The sequence below is a fragment of the Agelaius phoeniceus genome, chromosome 2 (genome assembly GCF_051311805.1).
Source record: "Agelaius phoeniceus isolate bAgePho1 chromosome 2, bAgePho1.hap1, whole genome shotgun sequence".
Classification (NCBI taxonomy): Eukaryota; Metazoa; Chordata; class Aves; order Passeriformes; family Icteridae; genus Agelaius; species Agelaius phoeniceus.
In genome coordinates, this window is record NC_135266.1 from 17,712,056 (window position 1) to 17,733,989 (window position 21,934).

The 21,934-nt window shown below is 43.3% G+C and overlaps 1 protein-coding gene across 1 annotated transcript; it reads left to right on the plus strand.

Annotated features, from left to right (window-relative positions):
- Positions 1-2,150: 2,150 nt before the first annotated feature.
- On the plus strand, positions 2,151-21,575 carry ACE2 (angiotensin converting enzyme 2). The gene is made up of 16 exons (XM_054627928.2): positions 2,151-2,262; positions 2,889-3,032; positions 4,383-4,495; positions 4,978-5,086; positions 5,812-5,909; positions 7,421-7,590; positions 8,633-8,859; positions 9,645-9,789; positions 11,250-11,348; positions 11,989-12,111; positions 12,441-12,613; positions 13,509-13,567; positions 18,042-18,142; positions 19,091-19,207; positions 20,439-20,633; positions 21,265-21,575. The coding sequence occupies exons 1-16, from the start codon at positions 2,190-2,192 to the stop codon at positions 21,383-21,385; spliced, it is 2,067 nt and encodes a 688-aa protein (XP_054483903.2). The 5' UTR covers positions 2,151-2,189; the 3' UTR covers positions 21,386-21,575.
- The last annotated feature ends 359 nt before the right edge of the window (positions 21,576-21,934 follow it).

Genomic DNA, 21,934 nt, shown 5'->3' on the forward strand with positions numbered 1-21,934 from the left:
TGCTCAGCCCGCAGTCCAGGGGTGTTTTTCACAAATGAAGTTCTCCCTAGAAGTGATATTTTTGTTCTCTGAGTGCCTCAGGCCAATCCAGTGCCTTGGAGGGATTAATTGAGGGTTGTGTGACCCCTTGCAGAGCGAGGCGGGCGCCAGGTGGGCCGCGTTTTATGAGGAGGCCTCCGGGAATGCCAGCAAATTCCCAGCGGACAGCATCAAGGATCACCTCACCAAGCTCCAGATCCAGATTCTCCAGGAAAAGGGATCCTCTGTGCTGTCACCAGAAAAGTATAACAGAGTAAGTTGTTGAACCTAGTTCATCACTTTTGGGGGGTGTGTTCAGCTGCCTCTCACAACACCCTCACGCCAGGGCATGGCGTGTCACCACCCTGCTTGTTTTGGGATGATGCAGTGGATGGTATGGAAGGGTACCTGTTCTAGCTGTTTACAGCAGTACAGGACTGGGGGTAGTCTGGCCTAGGAAGCTGGTTGCCATTTCTGTCAGCAGTTTTGCCATGGAATGAATTTCAAACACGCCTCAGAGCAGTCCTTGCACTTATAGCTGGATTAGCCATAAAACCAAGAAAGGACATGTGGTAAGTGCTTGATGAAGTCCAGACCTAGGGCAATGAGCAGAAAGAGATGGGTACAAGGCCATTCAATGAGTCAAAAAGGTGGAGATGGAGGAAGTCTTTCTTTCTCTGAACATGGTACATTATCACACTGGGAAAAAGAAGGAACATTTCATTGCACTGGGCACCCTGAAATGCCTGAAAATGGGAAGGGTTCCACAGAAACCTGCTGAAGGCCAGCAAGATTTGGCAAGAACCATAATGAGATTTGACATTTTCACTGACCAGCTCACCTAAGAGCCAGATATATGAAAAATGACTATATGTGAAATTGGAGTGAGCAGCTATGCAGACTCAAAAATTATAACCAAACCTCTGAGAGTTAAATTACTTTCCCTTTGCTGAAGATCAAATTGAAACATAGCACTGAATCATGGGTACCTACAGTCCAGGATCCTACAGTCCTAATAACAGAAGAATCCTGAGATTTTTCTGCTAAGGTCAGTAGTGCTAATCACCATGCAAAGGATGCAGCAGATTGGCTGGATCTCTTGTCTGATCCAAATAAGATGCATTTCTGAAAAACAGATTGTGTTGGTGGGAATGCTGGCAGTTCATACAAACAAGTATTTATTTGGGATCACAACAGTGCACTAATGGTAATGTTGTCACTGCTGAGGAGATATGTTCTTCAGTACCCTCCTTGTTTAGACACTTAGAATTTCCTAGATAATGGCCTTTGGGCTGTAGTTGTTGATTCATGTTTGAAAAGTGACTTTTTTAATACAAATTGATGGAGTTCCATAGGAATATCCAAGTATTCTTCACTGGCGCAAAAATTGATTGTAATGCAGACAGAGGTAAAGTTAGAGGTACTCACTAATTACCCCTCCCACTGACAGCTCTTCAGAGTTCTGATTTAAAGCTCTGAGTGAGAACTTGCATTGTCCTGAAGGGACAGATAAAGGTGGTACATGTTATCCTTGAGGCATGAAGATGTGGTAACATAAAGAATATTTAAAACAGCCACGGAGCATTGGTTCTGAGATGCAGCTGAATGATTTCAGGTGCATTTTGGCCTTCAGCTGGCTCAAGACATGAGCCATGGCTTCTCTGTGGTGGAGTCCAAGCAGATCCATGCAATCAGTGTGATGTGAACACCCAAAGGCAGCAGTCAGCCTGGCAGCACCTGCCAAAGGGGCCCTTTGTGCTGCCACTCAAGCCACAACCTCCCTGCAAAGTTTATGTGCATTCATGCTTATGGAAGCACATTGATAAACTTTATGTTTTTATTGCTGCTGTGTATCGACAGCTCTCTCATGACAGTCAGTGCTCACTGAATCCAGAGCTCTGTCTCACTGGATATTAAGAACCTGTAGGTTATATCATATATTTGGGAGATTATCTTTCTTTTCCAGATAGATCTGGTTCAGTAATGCATTTAGGCGAATTCTTTCATTAATCTCTCCTGAGCTCAAACATATGCTTAAATATTAAGCTGGTGGGTGAAGTGTTGATTCTAGCTTTTAAGGAATTAGCATAATTGGCTGTTATTTTGCTCAGAGTGGGTTTCTAACAGGCTGTCTTGCATCTAACTTGCAGCTGGGCACTGTGCTAAATACAATGAGTACCATCTACAGCACTGGGACCGTCTGTAAAGTCAACAATCCATCGGAGTGCTTGGTGCTGGAGCCAGGTATGACACCAACCACTGCCCTACTATGTTCTTCACCCTGAGGGTGCAGAAAGAGAATGCCAAAGGGTGGCCCCTGACTGCAAAAAAACAGGCTGTAATTTCAACAGATACTTCCTGCTATCTAAAGCTTAGTCATAATTTAATTACACCTTGCAGTTCAGGCACCTCCATTGGACCTTCTGCCCATGAGACATACTGTCTCCTGTTTGCAGCAAAAAAAAATTGTGGAGGGCTGCTCAGCTTGTTTGGCAGCCTGCCTGTCACCTGGGGTTTGCCTATATCACAGAAAATCTATTTTTTATTCCCTGCCTTCAGTCATGTTGGAACTTAATGTTGCATTGAGGCCAGTCCTGAGAATTCTACCAACTTAAGAGAAGCTAATGTGGAGAGAGCATTTAAGAGACTATGATTCTATGAGACTATGGATGTGCTCCATGCTTCTTAAAGACAAGGGGGAAACATTAAAGTAGGAAAGGATGAAGTGAAATTATGGGATCTTTCAGTATATCAAGTAAAAAATGTTTTCTTCTCTGTTCATGAATTTCTTTCACTTTGGTTTGTTTTCCTATTATGAAAGAAAAATTCTGCTTTTTCAAAGCCTAGCACCTACTTTTTTGTTCTGACAGGTCTGGATGCTATTATGGCTGACAGCACTGATTATAATGAGAGGCTGTGGGCCTGGGAAGGCTGGAGAGCTGATGTTGGCAGACTGATGAGACCATTATATGAAGAGTATGTTGAACTTGAAAATGAGGTTGCAAGGCTTAATGGTAAGTCAATTTTTGTTTTCTTTCTGTTTTTTTTTTTTTTCTCTTCTGGCTTCTAGAAACTAGTAAATATACCGTAGTCTTACCCAATTTTCCCAGGAATTCAAAACACATACATGATTTGCACATAATTTGCTCTTGGTGTGCATGTCTCAAAGTAAGAGGAAATGCAGACAACTGCCATTGACCAGTTCAGAGGTTTCTTCCCAGCCTGGAACAAGAGGCACCTTTTTGGCCAAGTTGGTGCCCTTCTTGGTTGGCACTTTTCCCAAAGGCCATAATGCATCAGTGCCCCTCATTACATAGCACCCAGAGCTGCACCATTTGTGATTTATGGACAAGCACACTCCATCTAAACAGCTTCTGAGTGTTGCTGAGTTTTGGCAACATCTCTTTCTTATGGGCATTGACCTTCTTGCAGCAGCCACAGTCATTGGTTCATGTATAATCATTATTCCCTAGCTGGAATGATCAGATTTGGTAGGCCTGGGACAGCAGGTGCAGCTGGGTGTTCAAAAAGGATTTTGTACCAAGGGAACTGTGCTTCCAGTCTGAGATCTCCACACAAATCATATGGAACTCTTTTCAAGGAATAGTTGCAGCTGCCTTCCATTTTCTTTTGGGGTCTTCTAAGGTAGCTTCTGAAGTAGCTACATCACCTCTCTCTTGGCCAGACTGCAGCTGTATCACCTGCCTTCCCATCCTCCCTGTTTTGCAAAAACTGTCAGGCTGGAGCTCGATAAGAAAATAGGGCCCAAATAGTAAGACAGGGAAAAAAGCCAAACATTAAGAAATGGTCATTATGGCCTTCCTCTGTACCACTGAGGAAGAGACTTCAGCTAGGAGCCATTTTTACTCCAGGCTTGATGGAGCTCAGTGGACTGGAAGATGTTGTGGAAGTGGGAGCTGAATTTCACTGCTGGTGTCTGCATCTGTCCTGGTGGTTTGGTTTCTGGAAGAGGGGGTCCGTATTCAATGTCCACCAGTTTTTGCCTTCTGTGAGAACCTGTTAGCATCCAGCCTGAGCAGAGGCTGCTGTCCCTCATAGCCCAGGAGCTCCAGTCAGGATTCCTGGTTTCCTTTGACCTCCACCTCTGGACTGAATGACCCTAACGAGCAGATAACCATGACATCAATTTCTGAATTTCTTGGAAATCTCCCATACCTGCATGTTCATGAGGGAGACTTCAGGGAGGCTTTTTCCTCTCTGCTAAACCCAAACTATCTAGAATTTTGCTGCTTTGCTTTGGGGGAAGGCTGCAGGTCTGCATGGGATCTGCAGGGAGCTGCACTTCTGCAGACCTAAGCAGTGCCACTTGTGGTGTCCTCACGTGATGCATCCATGCTTTACAGGTTATTCTGACTATGGAGATTACTGGAGAGCAAATTATGAAGCAACGTCTCCAGAAAATTACAAATACAGCCGTGACCAGCTGATTGAAGATGTGGAGAAGACGTTTGAGCAGGTAGAGGCAGGAAGAGCTCTCATCTGGGTTGCAGGGCTGTGTTTTGAAATGGTGGGCTCACGTGCTGATGTTATGAATGAAGCTGAAACCTGTTTTAAACTGGCTGATCTCAGTCTACGTGGGTTTAACAGAAACAGATGGGAGGAGACACACATGACTTTTCTACCTCTGTAGCTGTTCAAGGACCAGCTTGGTCCCCAAAGGCTGGGAAAGAGGGAGCTCTGCAGGTCCATGGGGTAGATGGCATCCTTGATACTCCAGCTTGAAAGCTCCCTCCCTCCCTCATACCTGAGCAGAACTTCTGTGGCTGGAATCTGGATTCGGTGCCTGAGCCCTGAGGCAGGGGGCAAAGCTAAGCTGCAGGTTTGGGGTACAGGAGCTTTTTGTCAGAGAGAGCTTCAAGGCTCTCTGTTTAAGAGTAATGAGCAGAATACAGCAAAGTGAAAAATAAAAATGGTTTCCTTTTCCTCCTCTGCCTCCAGATAAAACCTCTGTATGAGCAGCTGCATGCCTATGTGAGACACAAGCTGGGGCAAGTGTATGGCCCCGAGCTCATCAGCTCCACAGGAGGCCTCCCTGCTCACTTGCTGGGTATGTCAATGCATCCATGGTGTGCAAGCCTGACTTTATACAGGGGACTGTCACCTACAAGGCACACAGGTGGAGAGCAATCTGACTGTTTAACCAAGATATTAACAAAAAGGTTACAGATAAAAGAAGGGTAGAGGAGAAATGGATAAATTCCTAGCAGAGATGACACAAGTGCTTAGCAGTAGTAGCAGGAAGGGAGGGCAGGTATTCTCATCCTCACCAAACCTCACATAGCACAAAACTCTAGCACTTGGCTGGGGCATTTCCCTCCCCTCTGCAGCACTTGTCTTCCTTAGAAATGAGAGATTCAGAGAGACTTGTTTTTCCTTTCAAATTTTACTCTAAGATCCCACATTTCATAACTTGGCTTTCAAATCATGCAGCATTAAGCTGCCGTAAGTATTGTGTTCCTGAACGTGGCACAACAATCATGTGGACTAAAAAAATGGATGTTCAGTTTTCATACACCTTTAGGAGTGTCATCAGTCCTGAAACCATATTATCCAAGAATTGCTGATATTGGGTAATAAAAGGATCCTTGATCTGAGTTTATCCTATATGCATGACCTTCCAGATCTGCTCCCCTACACATCTGGATCAGGCCTGGTTAGGTGAATAGGAGTGCCTATTTTTGACACTGCACAATTTATTGACATGTCTGGCACCTTTGAGCAATACATAATAAATCATTTAAAGTATTTATTCGTTTCTCTCTTTTTCTGAAGGTGATATGTGGGGTAGATTCTGGACAAATCTGTATGCCTTGACTGTTCCCTATCCAGCCAAACCAAACATTGATGTAACTTCTGCAATGATTGAAAAGGTAAGACATGCCTTTATGCAATATGCATTATGTAACAAATCTAGAAGGTATAAAAATTATGTACCAAATATCAGCTGCTCTCTAGAAATCCATGGCTGCCCTCAGGCAGACACTGCCAACAAAGTGTTGCTTTTTGTATCCTTTTTTTTGCTTTTCACTTTTAAGCGTTTATGCATTTTTCACTGTACCTTTGGCTGTTCTCTGTTTCCCTCCACACTCTTTGACCCCCTTAATCTTGTCTCCAGGTCTATTTTCCTCAGAGACTCTTATCCATTAAGAGATATATTTTGTACTTATAAATATTTCAGGACTCCTGGAGTTGGCTGGTATCAAATATGACCTTTGCCAGTCATTACCATAATCAAATAGTTTGTATATCACAGTTTGTTTTATTTTTGTCAGCCTTGTTTATTTGGATACAGCTAGAGAAACTGCAATGCTGCCTGTTATCTTTTGATAACTGCATAGCAGCATAAGGTCTGTGTTTGAGATCTGTAGAGCAAACAGCTGTGACACCACCTTTACCAGACCAAAAACATGGGTGAAGATAATTCCCTCTAGTCTTGCCAAAGCCTTACTCCTTTTTTAAACTAAAGGGAATTCGATGGAATTTGATGGAATTTGATTTCTGAATTGCAATTATTTACCTGAAATCTACTCTCCTCTCAAAGGCAGCACTCCATGAAAATGTTAAGCTGGTAAGAGAAGGAATAGTTGAATTTGATTCCTTAGCAGTTTGCAGAAGTCTGCTGCATTAATCTCACCTCTGTTTTACACTACTGACCCACTTGTAGTCATAAATTTGTGTCTGTTGAAGTACCACTGCAAGAAGGGAAGCATTATTTACCACTGCAAGAGGGGAAGCCTTTGAGCAGTGGGAGGGCTCATCCTTGTTGGTGGGTGTGCCCCATTTGGGATTTTCATCCAAATGAGGTGTTTGCCACCCAGATCTCTGTGAGAGCTCATTTCAGTAAATGCAGAGCTCCTGCTGGGTAGAACAATAAAACTGCTGAATGGCAAAATTATCCTGAACATAACCATGCAGTTCTAATCTGATAAGCAACTCCCATAGATACATTTGCCAGGTTTTATGGTACTGGCTGAAGTCTCTCATGCTCATCTGTTGGGAATGTAGCTCCACTTCCTCAAATGTGTTGTCCCCAGGTTGACGGAAGTGACTGAAGGGTTGGATCACAGATCTGACATACAGGAATTCATTCTTTATCTTACTTTATCTTTTATTGAGAGCTTCTCTGGTCTGGGTCAGGTGCTATCTGCTGAACCTCTGAGTGCAGTAACCTATTTTGTTTGCAGGGAAAACACTTAATTCTAGTTCCCAGCAGAATTGACAGAAGTGCCAAAGACAGACACTACTGACTTACTCTCAACAGGCCAGGTGCAGGTGGGAAGCTCCTGGGAAATGTGTTAAGTCAGCTGCCCTGCATCAAGCAGAGCATTTGGAACAGGCTGCATGCAGAAGCAGAGGTTAATGGTGGCATTGTCTCTTTCAGAAATGGGATGCAATTAAAATATTCAAATCTGCTGAGGCCTTCTTTGCTTCCATTGGCCTTCCTAAGATGACTGAGGGCTTCTGGAATAACTCCATGCTCACAGAGCCAGCTGATGGCAGGAAGGTTGTCTGCCATCCTACAGCATGGGACCTGGGCAAAAACGATTACAGGTACTGGAATTGCTATGACCCCTTCTTGTACTGCCTCCTAGAACAAACATACCTTCACTAAAGGTGCACCATGCTGTCCTGTTATAATTTCTCCTTTATTTTTTTTCTGGCTGAAAAAAGGGAGAGGGAAGACAAGAGAGCAGGGATCCTGTGGGACTGTAAACCTTTCTGTACAACTTTTCCTGTGAAGATCTACTCAAACTTACTCATAGATCTACTCAAGATCTACTCTCAAATTTTAGCTGAGAAGTGACTAATATTTTTATGAATTAGAGAAATAATGGCTATGTTCTAGGGCTTAAAGAGTAACCAGAAATGCCGGTGGATACCAGTGAGATTTATGGACAACTGCACATTTTGCAGCAATGGCAGTGGCTCCCTGGGTAGCAAGGGAAAATCTCCTGACAGTCCAATGTCTATCTCCAGCAGAGTTATCCTGTTTCATGAAAATCCATCAGTCTCTTCCATACTTGGGAAAGAAGTGGGACAGCAAGTTCCCACACAATGAATACTTCTCACAGAAATTCTGACCCCTGTTGCAGCCCGCACAGTTACCCAGGGAAGGAAGCTGGTGCACAGCAGAGCCTGAGTGAAACACATCAGTGTCCCACCTCAGCAGTCTGGGGAAGATTAAAAGAAACCCTCTTTGGAAGACATGCCTTTAGTAAATTGTAAACCCAACACAAGGATGAAGTAGCAGGAGTCACCAACACACAGAGTTTTATACATTACTGTCTTACTAAGACTGGTGGTTACTCACTCCCACACATACAGTGATTTTATTGCCAGGTTTTAGGGAACAGCTGTTCTCACAAAACAGCAGTTTTCTCTTACTCCCTGGACAATTTCAAGGTGGCTGAAGGTGTTTTGCTGAGTTGCCCAGAAGTATTGCTGTAGCAGGAGGATCTGCACTGCATACCAGGATGTAGCTGCCCGGGTTTTGCAAAGGGCATTTGCCCCATGGCTGCGGCACACAGGGATCAGCCAGCCTTTCTCTGGGCCACTCCCTCTCTAAGCACAGACACTTTATTCTGGTGTCTAGGATCAAGATGTGCACCAAAGTGAGCATGGATGACTTCCTGACAGCACACCACGAGATGGGGCACATTGAGTACGACATGGCCTACGCGGCGCAGCCCTACCTGCTGAGGAGCGGTGCCAACGAGGGCTTCCACGAAGCTGTAGGGGAAATTATGTCACTCTCTGCAGCCACGCCTGAGCACTTGAAATCTCTTGATCTGCTAGAGCCAACTTTCCAAGATGATGAAGGTAAATAAATGCATGAATATGATGCCCTTATGTGAAAGCACTTTATGTCCTTATTTTGTAGCAGAAGATCATGCCTGCAAACTCAGCAATCGACTGACAGGCTTCTTATTCATCTCATTTACCAGAAAGACTACTTTTTCCCCAAATTGCATTGTGAAGCAAGAATCACTGCTTTACAATGCTGTTATATAATTTAAAAAGAAGTAGCTAGCACTTCACTGCCTTCAGTACTGAACAACTCATCCTTAAGTCTTCATAGTTCATTTAGATAAGTCTCCAAAAGTCTTTTCAATCTCTGTTGCATGAATCCATACATATCTCTATCAAGTATGTATTTAGCAGTTCAAATGAAACTGAAACTTGAGATTTACATCTCCCACTTAAGTGAATATTGAGTGACAATGTAGGTAGGCCCTCATTATAATGCTGTTCATCTGGCTTCTGAGCAGTGCCTTAGATGGATGAAGATGCACATTTTATACATTTTGAGATGTCTTCAGCTCAGAATTCCTCAGAGACTGGAGAGGTTCTCAGTGATGGGTAACTAAATGTAAATGTCAAAGGACTAGGTTATTTAAGAGTTTGGGGGAAAGAGACAAAACAGTGTGCAATTCCTAAATGATTTTATGTTTTTTTCAGTAGTATTCTTCCTTCCACTTTTTCCTTAGTGAAAATCTGTAATTCAAACAAGATATAAGCATTAGCTGTTAAAGGAAACAACTTTAGCCATCCAAACAGATACTAATTGCTACCATAACCATTACCTTAACTGCTTCTCTCTTCAGAAACTGAAATCAACTTTCTGCTCAAACAAGCATTAACCATTGTTGGAACAATGCCTTTTACTTACATGCTGGAGAAGTGGAGGTGGATGGTGTTTAGGGGTGAGATTACAAAGCAGGAATGGACCAAACGGTGGTGGGAGATGAAGTAAGTTTGAGAAACAAAGGGGATTTTTTTTTCATATGAACCTGCAAACCCAACCCTAGTTAACATACTGAAGTGTTTGTGCCCCCATAGGGCAGGATCTGTGTCTCTGGGTGTTTCTGTAAATACCAATAGAGTGCTAGATAGAAATACCCAACTGTGGTGCAGACAATGCCTCATAATGCCTCATGTCAGCTTCCTGATAAAGACAGCCCATGGCCTTTGCATGGCCTGTTCCAGATAAACATTGCTGTCCACCTGACACATTACCCAAGGAACCTTCACAGCTAAAGTACAGCCCATCTCTAAGTCTCATTGGTCTCATTGTGCTCTGGTTTGCTCCCCACATCCTTAAGGACAAGTGGAAAGTGAGGTACATTGTACTTGCCAGAGAAACATGCAGATCTCAATTCACCAAGTATCTGAGCACACTTTCCTTCAGACCGTGTAGTGCTTTTGGAGGCAAATTGTCTGAAAGATTTCAGACTGAATCTTTCCTTCTTTGTGTACCAAGATATCACCTTTCTTGGTACAGAAAATACAGTTCCCTTGGCAAGTAACAGCTTTTTCAGATTGTGCCCATCAATCAGTCTATTTTCAGCACCTTGGAGCACAAGATTAAAAATAAATGTGATTCAGACTGGAGTTTGTAATTTCCCAAGTTGGTTTTAATATGAGGGCAAAAAAATGCGAAGAAACCAAACAAGCCCCACACTGAAAATGGAGCCTGAACTCTAACATGAACATGAACAGCAAGCCTCCATCAGCAAACAGAATCTATAATAAAAGTTGATATATGCAAGCCTCCTGACCCACTGTAAAAATCAATCAGCTTCAATGTATTCAAAAGTAGCAGAGATGTCAGAGAAATAGAGAATGACAAATTGTTTAGGGAAGCTTATCACATCTGTTGCAGTGGCACTGCAAAGCTCTCTTCTTGAAATAGAGGTTTATGAAAAATATTTCCAGGGAAGCTTATTATCATTTTCAGAACTCAAGGCATGGGTTTGTTTCTCAGGAAACAGAGTCTCAGGAGAGGAAAATAAAGAGAAATCCTATCTCCAGCACAGTGGCATAGGAGGCCATCTACCTTTTGGGTTGCCTAGTCTCTGCATGCCCTTGCCAGGAATGAAATACAGGTCTCTAAACTTGGGATGGCCCAGGGCATGAGGTGGTTGTGTGAATCTCATGTCTTGCAGATTACTTCACACCACTAATTGATCCCTGCACACCTTGCCATCATACAAATCCCTTCCTTGCATTATGAGTTTCCAAACAGCTTCCTCTCTGTGGTCTCCAGCTGTGGAGCAGAACTCTTGGGGCTACTGGGAGCTGTATGGAATTCTTCTGTTTGCAAGTGAGAGGTGTCCATATGTATCAGACAAAACAGAAGGAAAGCTGAGTCAGATTACCTCTGCTTATTGTCTATAAACAGAAACCCTGTGTTGTTCCTTCATCTCCAGGAGAGCCATAGTTGGTGTTGTGGAGCCAGTCCCTCATGATGAAACCTACTGCGACCCTGCCGCGCTGTTTCACGTGGCCAATGATTACTCCTTCATAAGGTAGGGCAGTGTTTAATTCATGACTCAAGTTTTGTCTACAGAACAGCCCCAGCTAACTAAAACATCTGCTGGAGAGTCTCAGGATCCAATCTTATTCTGTTTAAAGCCCAGGCTGAAGGTTGCTGATTTCAATGGGAGTGTTTCTCTGCACATGAGGGGTTGTTCCACAATAATCTCTGAGCACTGAGGAGGCTGCTGACCTTCTTGCTGAACAGGAAAGTTTCATGCTGCCATCAAACCAGCAGGAGCACTTCTGTATGAGGTGTTTGCCCCCTGGGGGATCACTGTGCCCCATGTCATTTGGGCCATGAGCATGCAGCCCTGGATGTCCGCTGTGTCCCAGCCACGTCATTTTAGAGGGCTCAGAGCAGAGAGCTGCACCTTAAAAACTTTACTCTCTTCTGATTTATGTGGCAACAAACAGATTTGGGGCTCTTCTAGTCCACTTGATCTTGGCATTTTGCTAGATTTGAGTTAGCCTAGCCTGTGAATATCAGCTGGCCTCTGTCCCTGTAGTGCAGTCTCCCAAGCAGGAGTGACAGCTGATGCAGCAGAGCTTTCCAAAGGACAAGGGCTTGCAGGTTTCCTTGACAGACAGCTAATAAAACCTGTGCCTCCCTTTTCCTTGCCCTTCCTGTAGGTATTACACCCGCACCATCTATCAGTTCCAGTTTCAGGAGGCACTTTGCAAGGAAGCCAGCCATACTGGCCCTCTTCACAAATGTGACATTACCAACTCCACTGAAGCTGGGCAGAAACTCAGGTAACAAAGCAAATTTCTCACATGTAATAAATTAGAGTGTAACAAAGCTTCTGGAGTAAATGAGTTTGTGTCAAGAATAAACCTAGCTTGGAAATTTAGCCTGTACCTGCTCAATTCATTTTGACAAGTTGACTAAATTTATGAACACTAAGGTTCTAAACATCAAAGGTTTAATTACTTGTTTGTGGGAATAAAATATTTTATTAATAGGAGTAGTGGGAGAAAGGAGTGAATTCAGAAGCAAAGAACATCTTTATACTGATCACAGAGTGTTTTTCTCATCACGATGGAGCATGGCAATAATATTACTTCTTGTTCCACATATACAGACAATTGCTGGAATTAGGAAGATCCCAGCCCTGGACTCAAGCACTGGAAAGTGTAACAGGAGAGAAATACATGAATGCAGCTCCCTTGCTCCACTACTTTGAACCTTTATATGAGTGGCTGAAAAAAAACAATTCTGGCAGATTCATTGGCTGGAAAACAGACTGGACACCATGTATGTATGGCTTGGGGGTGATTTAAGGACACGAGTTATTCTTCACAACCCTGGGTTAGCAAAGTGCCTCTCTCTTCTAGCTGTTGGAGGCTATTCCCCCTAAAAAAGCAGGGTTTTGGGAGATAAACACTGAGCTGTAAGTTTTACTCACAGGAAAACCGACTGGCTTCCTTATGGCCAGAGCTGAAGAAGTCAGCATGTGGGTTTGTCAGAGCCTCACCCAGTTCTCTGAAATTGAGGTGTCTTTTTTTTCATGATGGCAGTCCTCAGAGTGTGGGATGGCTCTACAGAAGGAGAAAGATTCAGAAGCTTGGTCTTGTGTGGCACTTTTCTGAGAGCAGTGTGCCTGTATTGCAGAGCTGGGAGCCACTTGTCCAGGGAGCTGGGTGTAGGGGCAAACCAGTACAAAAATATTACTGCTATGGTTTAGCTGACATGTGTTAGTCAAAGAGGGGAGCTCAAGGGAAGGAAAAGGAGGAGACTGTGGAAAAATGCATTTTTCAGCTTATTGTGACATTGAGTGATGGACCAGACAGGTTATATTTGTGTAATCATTGCTGGCACTAGCGAGCATTATAACTCTTACAGCCCTGTGCCAGTCTGATAGTGGGATTCACCTAACCAGGCACCAGCATCTGCATCTAAGCTGCTCATTCCCAGTGATGGGAGAGAGGAATTCTCCTTCTATCTGCTACAAAACCAGACTTGGGAACTGGCAGCTCAGATGATTGTGTTTGCAGTAGAGGTGACTGAAGGGAAACAAAATCAGTCCCACCACTCTCTCCAAGGGGAGCAAATAAAGGAAGGAAGGAAGCTTTAGCCACCTCAACATTTTCCAGGAGCAGACTTTCTGTTGCAGCAGCTCTAACATGGCCCTTGTTTCTTTCTGAACCAGATTCTAGCAATGCCATCAAAGTGCGCGTCAGCCTGAAGGCAGCTCTGGGGACCGAGGCGGTGAGTGTGTCTGTGCTGTGGCACCCTTCTTATTGCTTGGGCAACAGAGGTGGTGTGTGATGGCTCAGAAAATGAGCCATAAGGGCATGGCTGATCTTTGTATCTGAAGGGTGGCATCAGCTCAGCTGGAGGGTTATCACATATAAGGTGTCTTGTCCAAGTTTGTGGTCAGGGCTGCCTCTAAAATTAGTGGAGGAATTTCTGAGTGAGGCCACCCATTTTAGGAAAGGCATCTCAGCTAGGTGAGTTATTCTGTAGAGATACCAATCATGATTTTCCTCCTCCTACGGAACAGGCCTGGAGGGCTAACATAGAGGAACCTGTGTACATGAAAATGGCTGTATTTTCCCCAGATTTGCTGATGTCTCCACTTGAAGCTTCTACCTAATTTCTTCTAATTGCCATTATCGTGGCTATGGTGGCTGCCTTCAGAAGTTATAAGAGCAGCTAACTTCACATTTAAAAGCAGGCTGGTGGATCCCACTCTCTGTCCTTAAATGCTCTTGATTTCAAACTAAAACACATCTGTTAGCATTTCTCCATAGATTTTTGTTTGGCTGTGTACAGTAATATTTCCAGTCCCTGATATGCTCAGCTGCCTCCTTGCCCTCCAACCCTGATGCAGAAACAGCTTTGTTATTGAATTGCAGGGGACAGTGCAGTGCAGCTGCTTCTGTTTCATATGAGGCGAAGGGCTTTCATTCCCAAGAGCTTGTCTGCTCTGCCCAATTACACCAGCTGGTCCAATAAAATGTATTACAGCAATGAAAAAATCTCATCAAAGCCGAAGATGGCTTTTACGATTTTAAACAGAGCGTTGGCTTAGCCCATCTGCTTAACCCAGGCTGCAAATTCACTCCTTATTCTAACTCTTCCTCTTTATGCTAATCTCATGGAGGCAGTGTAGAAGGTTTAAGTGCAGACACTTCATTCCTGTTAATAGCCATTTTCACCTTGCAGGACATTAGTAATTTTCCAGGAATGAGTATGTCATCAGGCAGGCCATTTAGAGCTGCATGTTGGAGCCTGTTGCACTAGCAAGGACACAAACCACGGGCCCATTTTTCATGAATTGATGCTCTTGCCTCTATCACTCTCTCACACGCAAGCCCCACTGGAGTTTTATTGCTTCCTAGACTGCCTAGTCGAGTTAGATACAATTCAAAACTGATATCAACAGCATAAAAAGGTTCCATATTACAACACGTTTATTAGTCATTATGGTTAATGTTTAGCTTAATATCATTTTTATGCCTGCCTTTAGCCATCATAGTCTTTTGTTGTGCAATTGAGCAGCTGTAAAACAATCTCATACAGATTACTTAATTTGAATTATTGTATGGACAGTAGGTTCCTAAGCTCTGAAGAGCAAGCCATACATTCTCCTCTCAAAACCAGTTCACATCATCGACTTGCAAGAAACCTTTTCTATTGGGTTGCTTTCTGCCTCCCCACAAATGTGCCTTTTGCTGAGCTGAATGCTGGTATGGCAGCAGCAGGTAGTGGTACATGTGTGAGCTGGCATAGAGAAAAGGCAGGGGGAATCTCGGGCAGAATCTCAGCCCAGCTACACACAGTGATGTGTTTTGGGTGCTTTGCACGGCTCACAGTGCCCAGAAGCTGTGGGCAATTGTTTAAGGTGCATTTTGAGTTGCTTTGCCCTGACCTACCAGCACAAAGCAGTCTGAATATGCCAGCTAACAGTTTTGCACTTGTGCTCGCTGGCTCTGGAGAGAGCAGGCAGGGAAGGATTGCTGCTCTGGGGCTCAGGCAGGGAAGGATTGCTGCTCTGGGGCTCAGGCACTGCTGTGCTGGGGGCCAGGGAGCTGCTGCTCACACAGGCTGTGACTCAGCCCCAGCAGGGACGGTTCAATAGCCCCCAGTTCTGGCAAATTAAGCATCCAGACTCTCAGATGGGCTCAGTGCCAGCTGTACCAGAGCGCGCACTGCCGCAATTACCCTGCTAATTGTTTTCAGGCTGATGAGATTAGAGCTGCAGCCGCAGCATTGCTGGATCACCGGTGCAGCTGATGAGGCTGAAACATCCACAGCTTTGCTGCAGCTGGGGCTTTATGAAAGTGCCTGCACAAGGGAAACTGCCACAGATCCCCACTGAATGCCTTGGGGTCTGTCACATTTAAATAAATGGTTCCAGGAGTGCCAGCCCCTGACTGCCACTTGAAAACCAGACCCCTCTCCAAACATTAATTCAAGATTCTCTACCAGGTCAATGCCGTATGTGTGATCACATTGTAAAGGGCTGTCACACAAGACAGTGTTAGAGAATGGAGAGCTGTCAGCCTGCAGGCATTTAGATGTATTTGACAATGAAAAATCCTTTTAAAATCAGAGGCCACACTTACACTGTCTTTCAAATCACATATGGGATCTCAGAGTGAACACACTATAAGAGAGCAGAGGTGCCTGGCAGAGTTCATTTCTCTCTGAAAGCAAAGCAGCTTCTGTAAGGCACAGTGTGGGGTGGGTGCCTGGGATGTCTGGGGAAGCCTTGTGGGTAATCACAACTCAAACACAGATCAGAAACCAGCCAGGTACTTCCACTCCACACAGCCAGTAATAGTATTTATAAAGGCAATTGAGAGGCACGGTGGCAATTAGACTACATTAGTCTGAAAAAGACAAAGTATAAGTTAGAGAAATGAATAAACTATTAAAAAGTTAACATGCTAAGTACAGAAAGCATCAGTAGAGGAATCAAGCTCAATTAGATCCTAGTAAAAATAATAATAAAAAACCAGCACTGCAAGCCTAAAGATGTTGGGCATAAATAGAAAATTGAGAAACCCCAACCATAGCCTCTTAGCTGTGATAGTGAACAGTGCCAGCTGCTGGAGGCAGCAGCAGTAACAAGAAGAGGAGCTTCAGTGCAGGGCTGTGCCAGCAGGAGAAAGCTGGGGGCATTTGCCTCACAAAGGGAACTCAGCCTCAGCCTTTCCTGGTGGGAGCAGCCAGGGCTGGCACAGCCCCTGCCCTCCAAATGCCCTGGGCACTGCTCTGATTGCCATGGCTTTGGGGGTACCTGTGCCTTTCCTGTGACCTGGTCCTGAATGGGCTGACAGCAGTGGGTTCTTTCTGCCCCTTCCTGCCCTTTATTAATAGAATCAGGACTCTTTAGGTTGTGAGGGACCTTTTAAGATTAGCTAGCCCAACACAACTGCAGTGAGAAAGGACATCTTCAGCTTCATCAAGTAAGCCTTACCCAGCCTGACCATGAATGTTTCTAGAAACTGAGTATCCACCACCTTTCTGGGCAACCTGCTCCAATGCCTCACCACAGTAAAGAATTTCTTCCTAGTAACTAATCTAAATCAACTCTCTTTTAGTCTAAAACCATTACTCCTTGTCCTATTGCAACAGATCCAGCTAAACAGTTTATCCCTGTCTATCCCTGTCTTCTTCATAGATATTTCTACATCTCTCTCATTTTACATCAGTGTCAAGAGGTGGACACATCTGCAAAATGCAGTTAGGTTTTATAAAGCCTGTTAAATCAGAGCTGCCTTCTACCACACCTTCCTGAATAATGCTCAAGAAAGTCAGGAGCTGACTTTCTATCACTGACAGCATTTATGGGCCTTCCTGCCCAGGTACCATAAACACAATCAAATCTATGCCTGAGTGGAATAAAAAGATATTGCCACAGAGTTCAGCTGGGGATTTTCCCTTTGTGCACACATGCAATTTCACAACAGACCAGGCTGCTTTATTACCTCCTGTGGTGGTTTTTGCCCCCTGTACGGCTCTTGGTCCTGCCCTTGGTCCTGCCCCAGAGAACCTGTTTCTGTCTTCCACTGCAAATAACTTAGGACTCGTAAGGCAGGCCAGGAGAAGCCTGCACACAGGCTTATTTTTTTATATCACCTGTCTATTCTCCAGGGAAAAAACCCCAAATATGTGCTTGCTGCAGAAGTATTGATGCAAAGAGTTTTTTACCAAAACAGACCATGAACAAAAATCCGAGCTCATCAAGCAAATAAATTAGCCACCTTCACACAACGACTCTACCACAAAGGCTCTCTTCCTTAACAGAACAGCTCTGCAAATAAAATTATATGATTAAAACAAGATCTAAATAATGAAATCTTTAAAATTCAAAGAGAATGTACAATATTCAATAGTAGGAATAGCCTTGCTGATGCCTTTACTCCCTGTAAGGCAGGGAGTGTGCTGGGACTGCCGCATCTTCAGCAGTCCCATATAAAGATGCCAGAGATTGCAGAGGGACAGCATGATGTCTGGCAGCAGGGATGCCTCCTTGGTTATTCTCCTGCACAGTGCCCAGATTAACAGATCTAAAGGGTTTGGGTTGGTTTCTGATGTGCTATCATGGCACAAATAAATCATACTGAAGTGCATGCCAAGCATCACAGTTGCTATTTCTTTTTAGAAGGATTTCTTAATGTCCCTGATTTCTTGCCATCTCTGAGGAATTTCTCTTGTGCTTTTTCTGCAGTATGAATGGGATGAAAACGAGCTCTTCTTGTTCAAGTCATCTGTTGCCTATGCCATGAGGAAATACTTTGCAAAGGAGAAGAAGCAGAAAGTTGCCTTCGAGTGAGTGGCTTGCCTAATTGTGCCAGCTCTGCCTGCATTGCTCCTGCTCAGCTAATGGCAGGAACTGGTGGGATTAATTGTGCCTTCTGTTAAATGTAAGGTGACAGAAACAATGTCAAACATTGTTTGCAAAAAGGCAAGATGACAGCTTGGGTATGTGAGATCTTTCCCTTCAAGAGCTTGAAGTTTAGGAATAATGTGCTAAAGTTAGGTAAGAAGGCTTTATCTCCTGCAGCTTATCAGTGATGGAGATGAACCTTTACAATTTGTGCCAAACACACATATAGAAAATGAGGGAAGGCAGACTGATTAGAAATAAACATTTCTAGCAATGTATGTATATCATACTGAATATCCAAGAGGTTTGGGGCTAAGGAAAGATAAACATGTTGACTATAAAGCACTAGAATTTGATACAGACTTACTAATCTTATTTAGGTTCAGTTACAAGCATAAAATCTTTCACCTGAAAGTGATTTTGGTAAGAAAAACAACCCTTTTGATCAAGTATTTTCAATAATGTTCAGAAGCTATCTACTAAAGCTATTTGATATTACTTTATAGAACTACAGTCATGTAATATCTAGAATCTACTCTAGAAAAATAAGGAAGAAAGCTATTTTTTTCCACTTTGTACTTCATACATCACCTCATTCATGAGATCAACCCCAGACACTCTGTTCTGCAAGTGATTATGTGCTATGGAAAATTACACCAAGACTTGTCTTAGGTATGAGGGAGACTCTCTCAGCTCAAGTTACAAATTGGCACATAGAAAAAGGGATTCTGGCAGGAAAACAGATTTCACTTCCCAGCTCATTTCACTATGCCCCCAGTGTAAACTAAACCTCTGGCAATGTCAATCAAACACAACTGTTCACTGGCTCAAATTTAAAGCTAATGTCATCTCAACAATGAAAATAACCTTTTCTTCTGTTTCTCCTTCAGCGTTACAGACATTCATGTTGGGGAATTGACACAAAGGATCTCCTTCTACATTACTGTCAGCATGCCAGGTAATATCAGTGATATTGTGCCCAAAGCTGACGTGGAAAACGCCATCAGGTGAGATTTTGCTTTCTGGGAAAAAAAACCCAACCAACCAACCAAATGGAAGGCTGGAAGGGAAAGCAGTACTTAAGTCAGCTGAGGCAGAAGCAGTGACAAGAAAGTAAATTCTGCAGTTAAAATGAAAATAGTGGGATGAGAGATACTAGGATGAAAACTATTATGGCAGAAAGAAAATAGTCCATCTATCAGATGGTATCTTGGACAACAGCCAAAGTAAAATGTTCCAGGGTCTTGCCAAAATACATCTTATTTGCATCAGACCTTGCCAGCCGACCTAATTGCTGAAACTTTAACAGGAACTATTTTGTATCCTGAAATACAGAATACAGTATTGATGTGTGCATGCAGACGTGTGTCCTTCCTCTCATTTTTGAAAAGTCAGTGCAAGAATTATTGTTAACAAGGGCTCCAGAATAATGGTGTAGTAGAAAGACAGCCAGATGTATTTGATTATATAGAGGAGGTCAGAGCAGGATCTAGTTCCCACTTACAGGTCAATAAACAGCCCTTTTATAGCATGGTGTGGCACCACTGTAAGTCACTGCTATAAAAATGATAAGTAAAACTGCAACTCTGCTGAAGATCATGGGTAATGTGCAGTGGGAAATGAAGAGGGCACAAATCTAAAAGCAGCATCAACCTGAGATGGGGTTGAAGGAGCAGTGAGATACATTGGTGAACTAAGGGAGAAGAATATGGCTGTGAAAGTAACTCTTGGGTTAGCACTCGGTAGCAGATGTGGAAGTTTAAGGAAAAACAGGCACAGATGATATACCAGGGAAAGGGGTTTCAGGGGAGTGAGAAACACACTAATCAAAATTGTGTAAGATTGTAGGAGGGAAACAGGTAAAATGATAAAGCTGTGGTTTTACGTAGCATAACTAAGAAGCTTTTCAATAGACAAGAAATGGTAAAGAGAATGAAGGTCAAAATAAAAACAGAGAAGGGGATCAGAAGGCTCCTTTAATAAACGTTAAGACTGAGTTTAAGAGTCCATACAGTGTCTGAACATGTCAGTTAAGCTGCAATAGGTTAACGGTTTAAGTTTCTATGGTTGTTACTCACATGCCAGAAGGAAAATGGGTTTAGCAGTACCTCCTCTGCTGCCTTTTACACTGAGCTGTTCAGGGGAAGCCTGCCATGCTGAAGATTTATAAAAAACTGAAAATTGTTCCTTTCCTTTCAATATATGTGTGAAACCCTTTGAATTTGCATTTGATGGCAGGATGTCTCGAGGACGAATGAACGAGGCTTTCAGACTCGATGATAGTACCCTGGAGTTTGTGGGAATACTTCCAACCCTGGCTGCCCCTTATGAACCACCAGTAACCATCTGGTTAATTGTATTTGGGGTGGTCATTAGTCTGGTTGTCATTGGAGCTATTGCCTTGATCATCACTGGGCTGAGAGATCGCAAAAAGTGAGTGATATTTTTGGATATTCTGGTCATGACTACTGGGAGATGTCCCTATAATTGAATAATCAGGATTTTTTTACAGATTAGGCTTCAGTTTACCTGAAGCAAGTTAAGGAATGAAAGCCTGTTATCCCTTTCCCATCAGCAGTGATAGCTAAAGCTTCATCTCCCTGTCTCTCAGTACAGGACAGCTTTGCAGCTTTATGCAATTTCCCCATCACCATCAGTTTAACCAAATGCTTGGGCCACAGGGAGCTGCAGGGTGGGCAGGCTGCTGCCAGGGAGGAGGGGATGTCCTGCTGGGAACATGGTGCCTTCTGCAACAGCAGAGTTGTCCACATTCACCAGCACCTGCAGTTTTCTTTAATCTGATTGTAGGCTGTAGAGTAATGACATTTTCCTTAAATATTACTGCATTAACAAGTATAGCTTGGCTGGTTTTCTATGTCCCTCCACTAACAGGGTTACTAAGAACATAGCAGATTTGCTACAGTTCTTCTTAAACCTAGCTTGATTTCTTTTATATAAGTATTACGAGTTAAACACAGTATTATTTATAGTCAGGGATTCTGGGGATCCAGAAGGACTTGGAACAGAACAGGGACCTTCTAATATAAATGAATTTTTGTTACAGGAGAGCAAGAGAAAGCAGAGGTGAAGCAGGATCAAACCATGAAGAGGTGAACCCTTATGGTGAAGAGGGAAGAAGAAACCTGGGCTTTGAGCCAGCTGAAGAGACACAAACATCATTTTAAAAGGTGTGGGTACACTAAGGGCTTCTGGTTTTTTTAAATTTCACTTTTAACAATAGTGCCTAGCAAAGGAGTAAAACACTATGGATGTCATCAAACAATGTCTTCTGGTTGACCATTAATCCACTGGTTCATGGCCAATAGCAAGTAAATCTGCTGTTTATGTGGAAACTAGAAAACATGCATGGCTTTTCTATAAATTATGTGCATAACATTACACACCATTTGTGCTGCTTTTCATGTGTGTGCTGCATCCAACTTCTGTTTCCTGTGTAATGAGATACAAAAGCTTGGAAGTGTACAGTTGTATACAGACCAATGCACACAAAACAATAACTCATATACTCCTGAAGAACATCTCAATCTTTCCAGATGGAGACCTCAAAATTGTTTCTAAAGACAGTGATGAAAAAACCCTTGACTATCAGAAGAACCTTAGTGATAAAGAACTCAATTTGATATAACTGCAATTTTTGCACCTTCAAGAAATCTGTTTCAACGTAAAATGGATACTGGATGAAGACTAACAAGCACTGGAAGTTTATTAGAAAT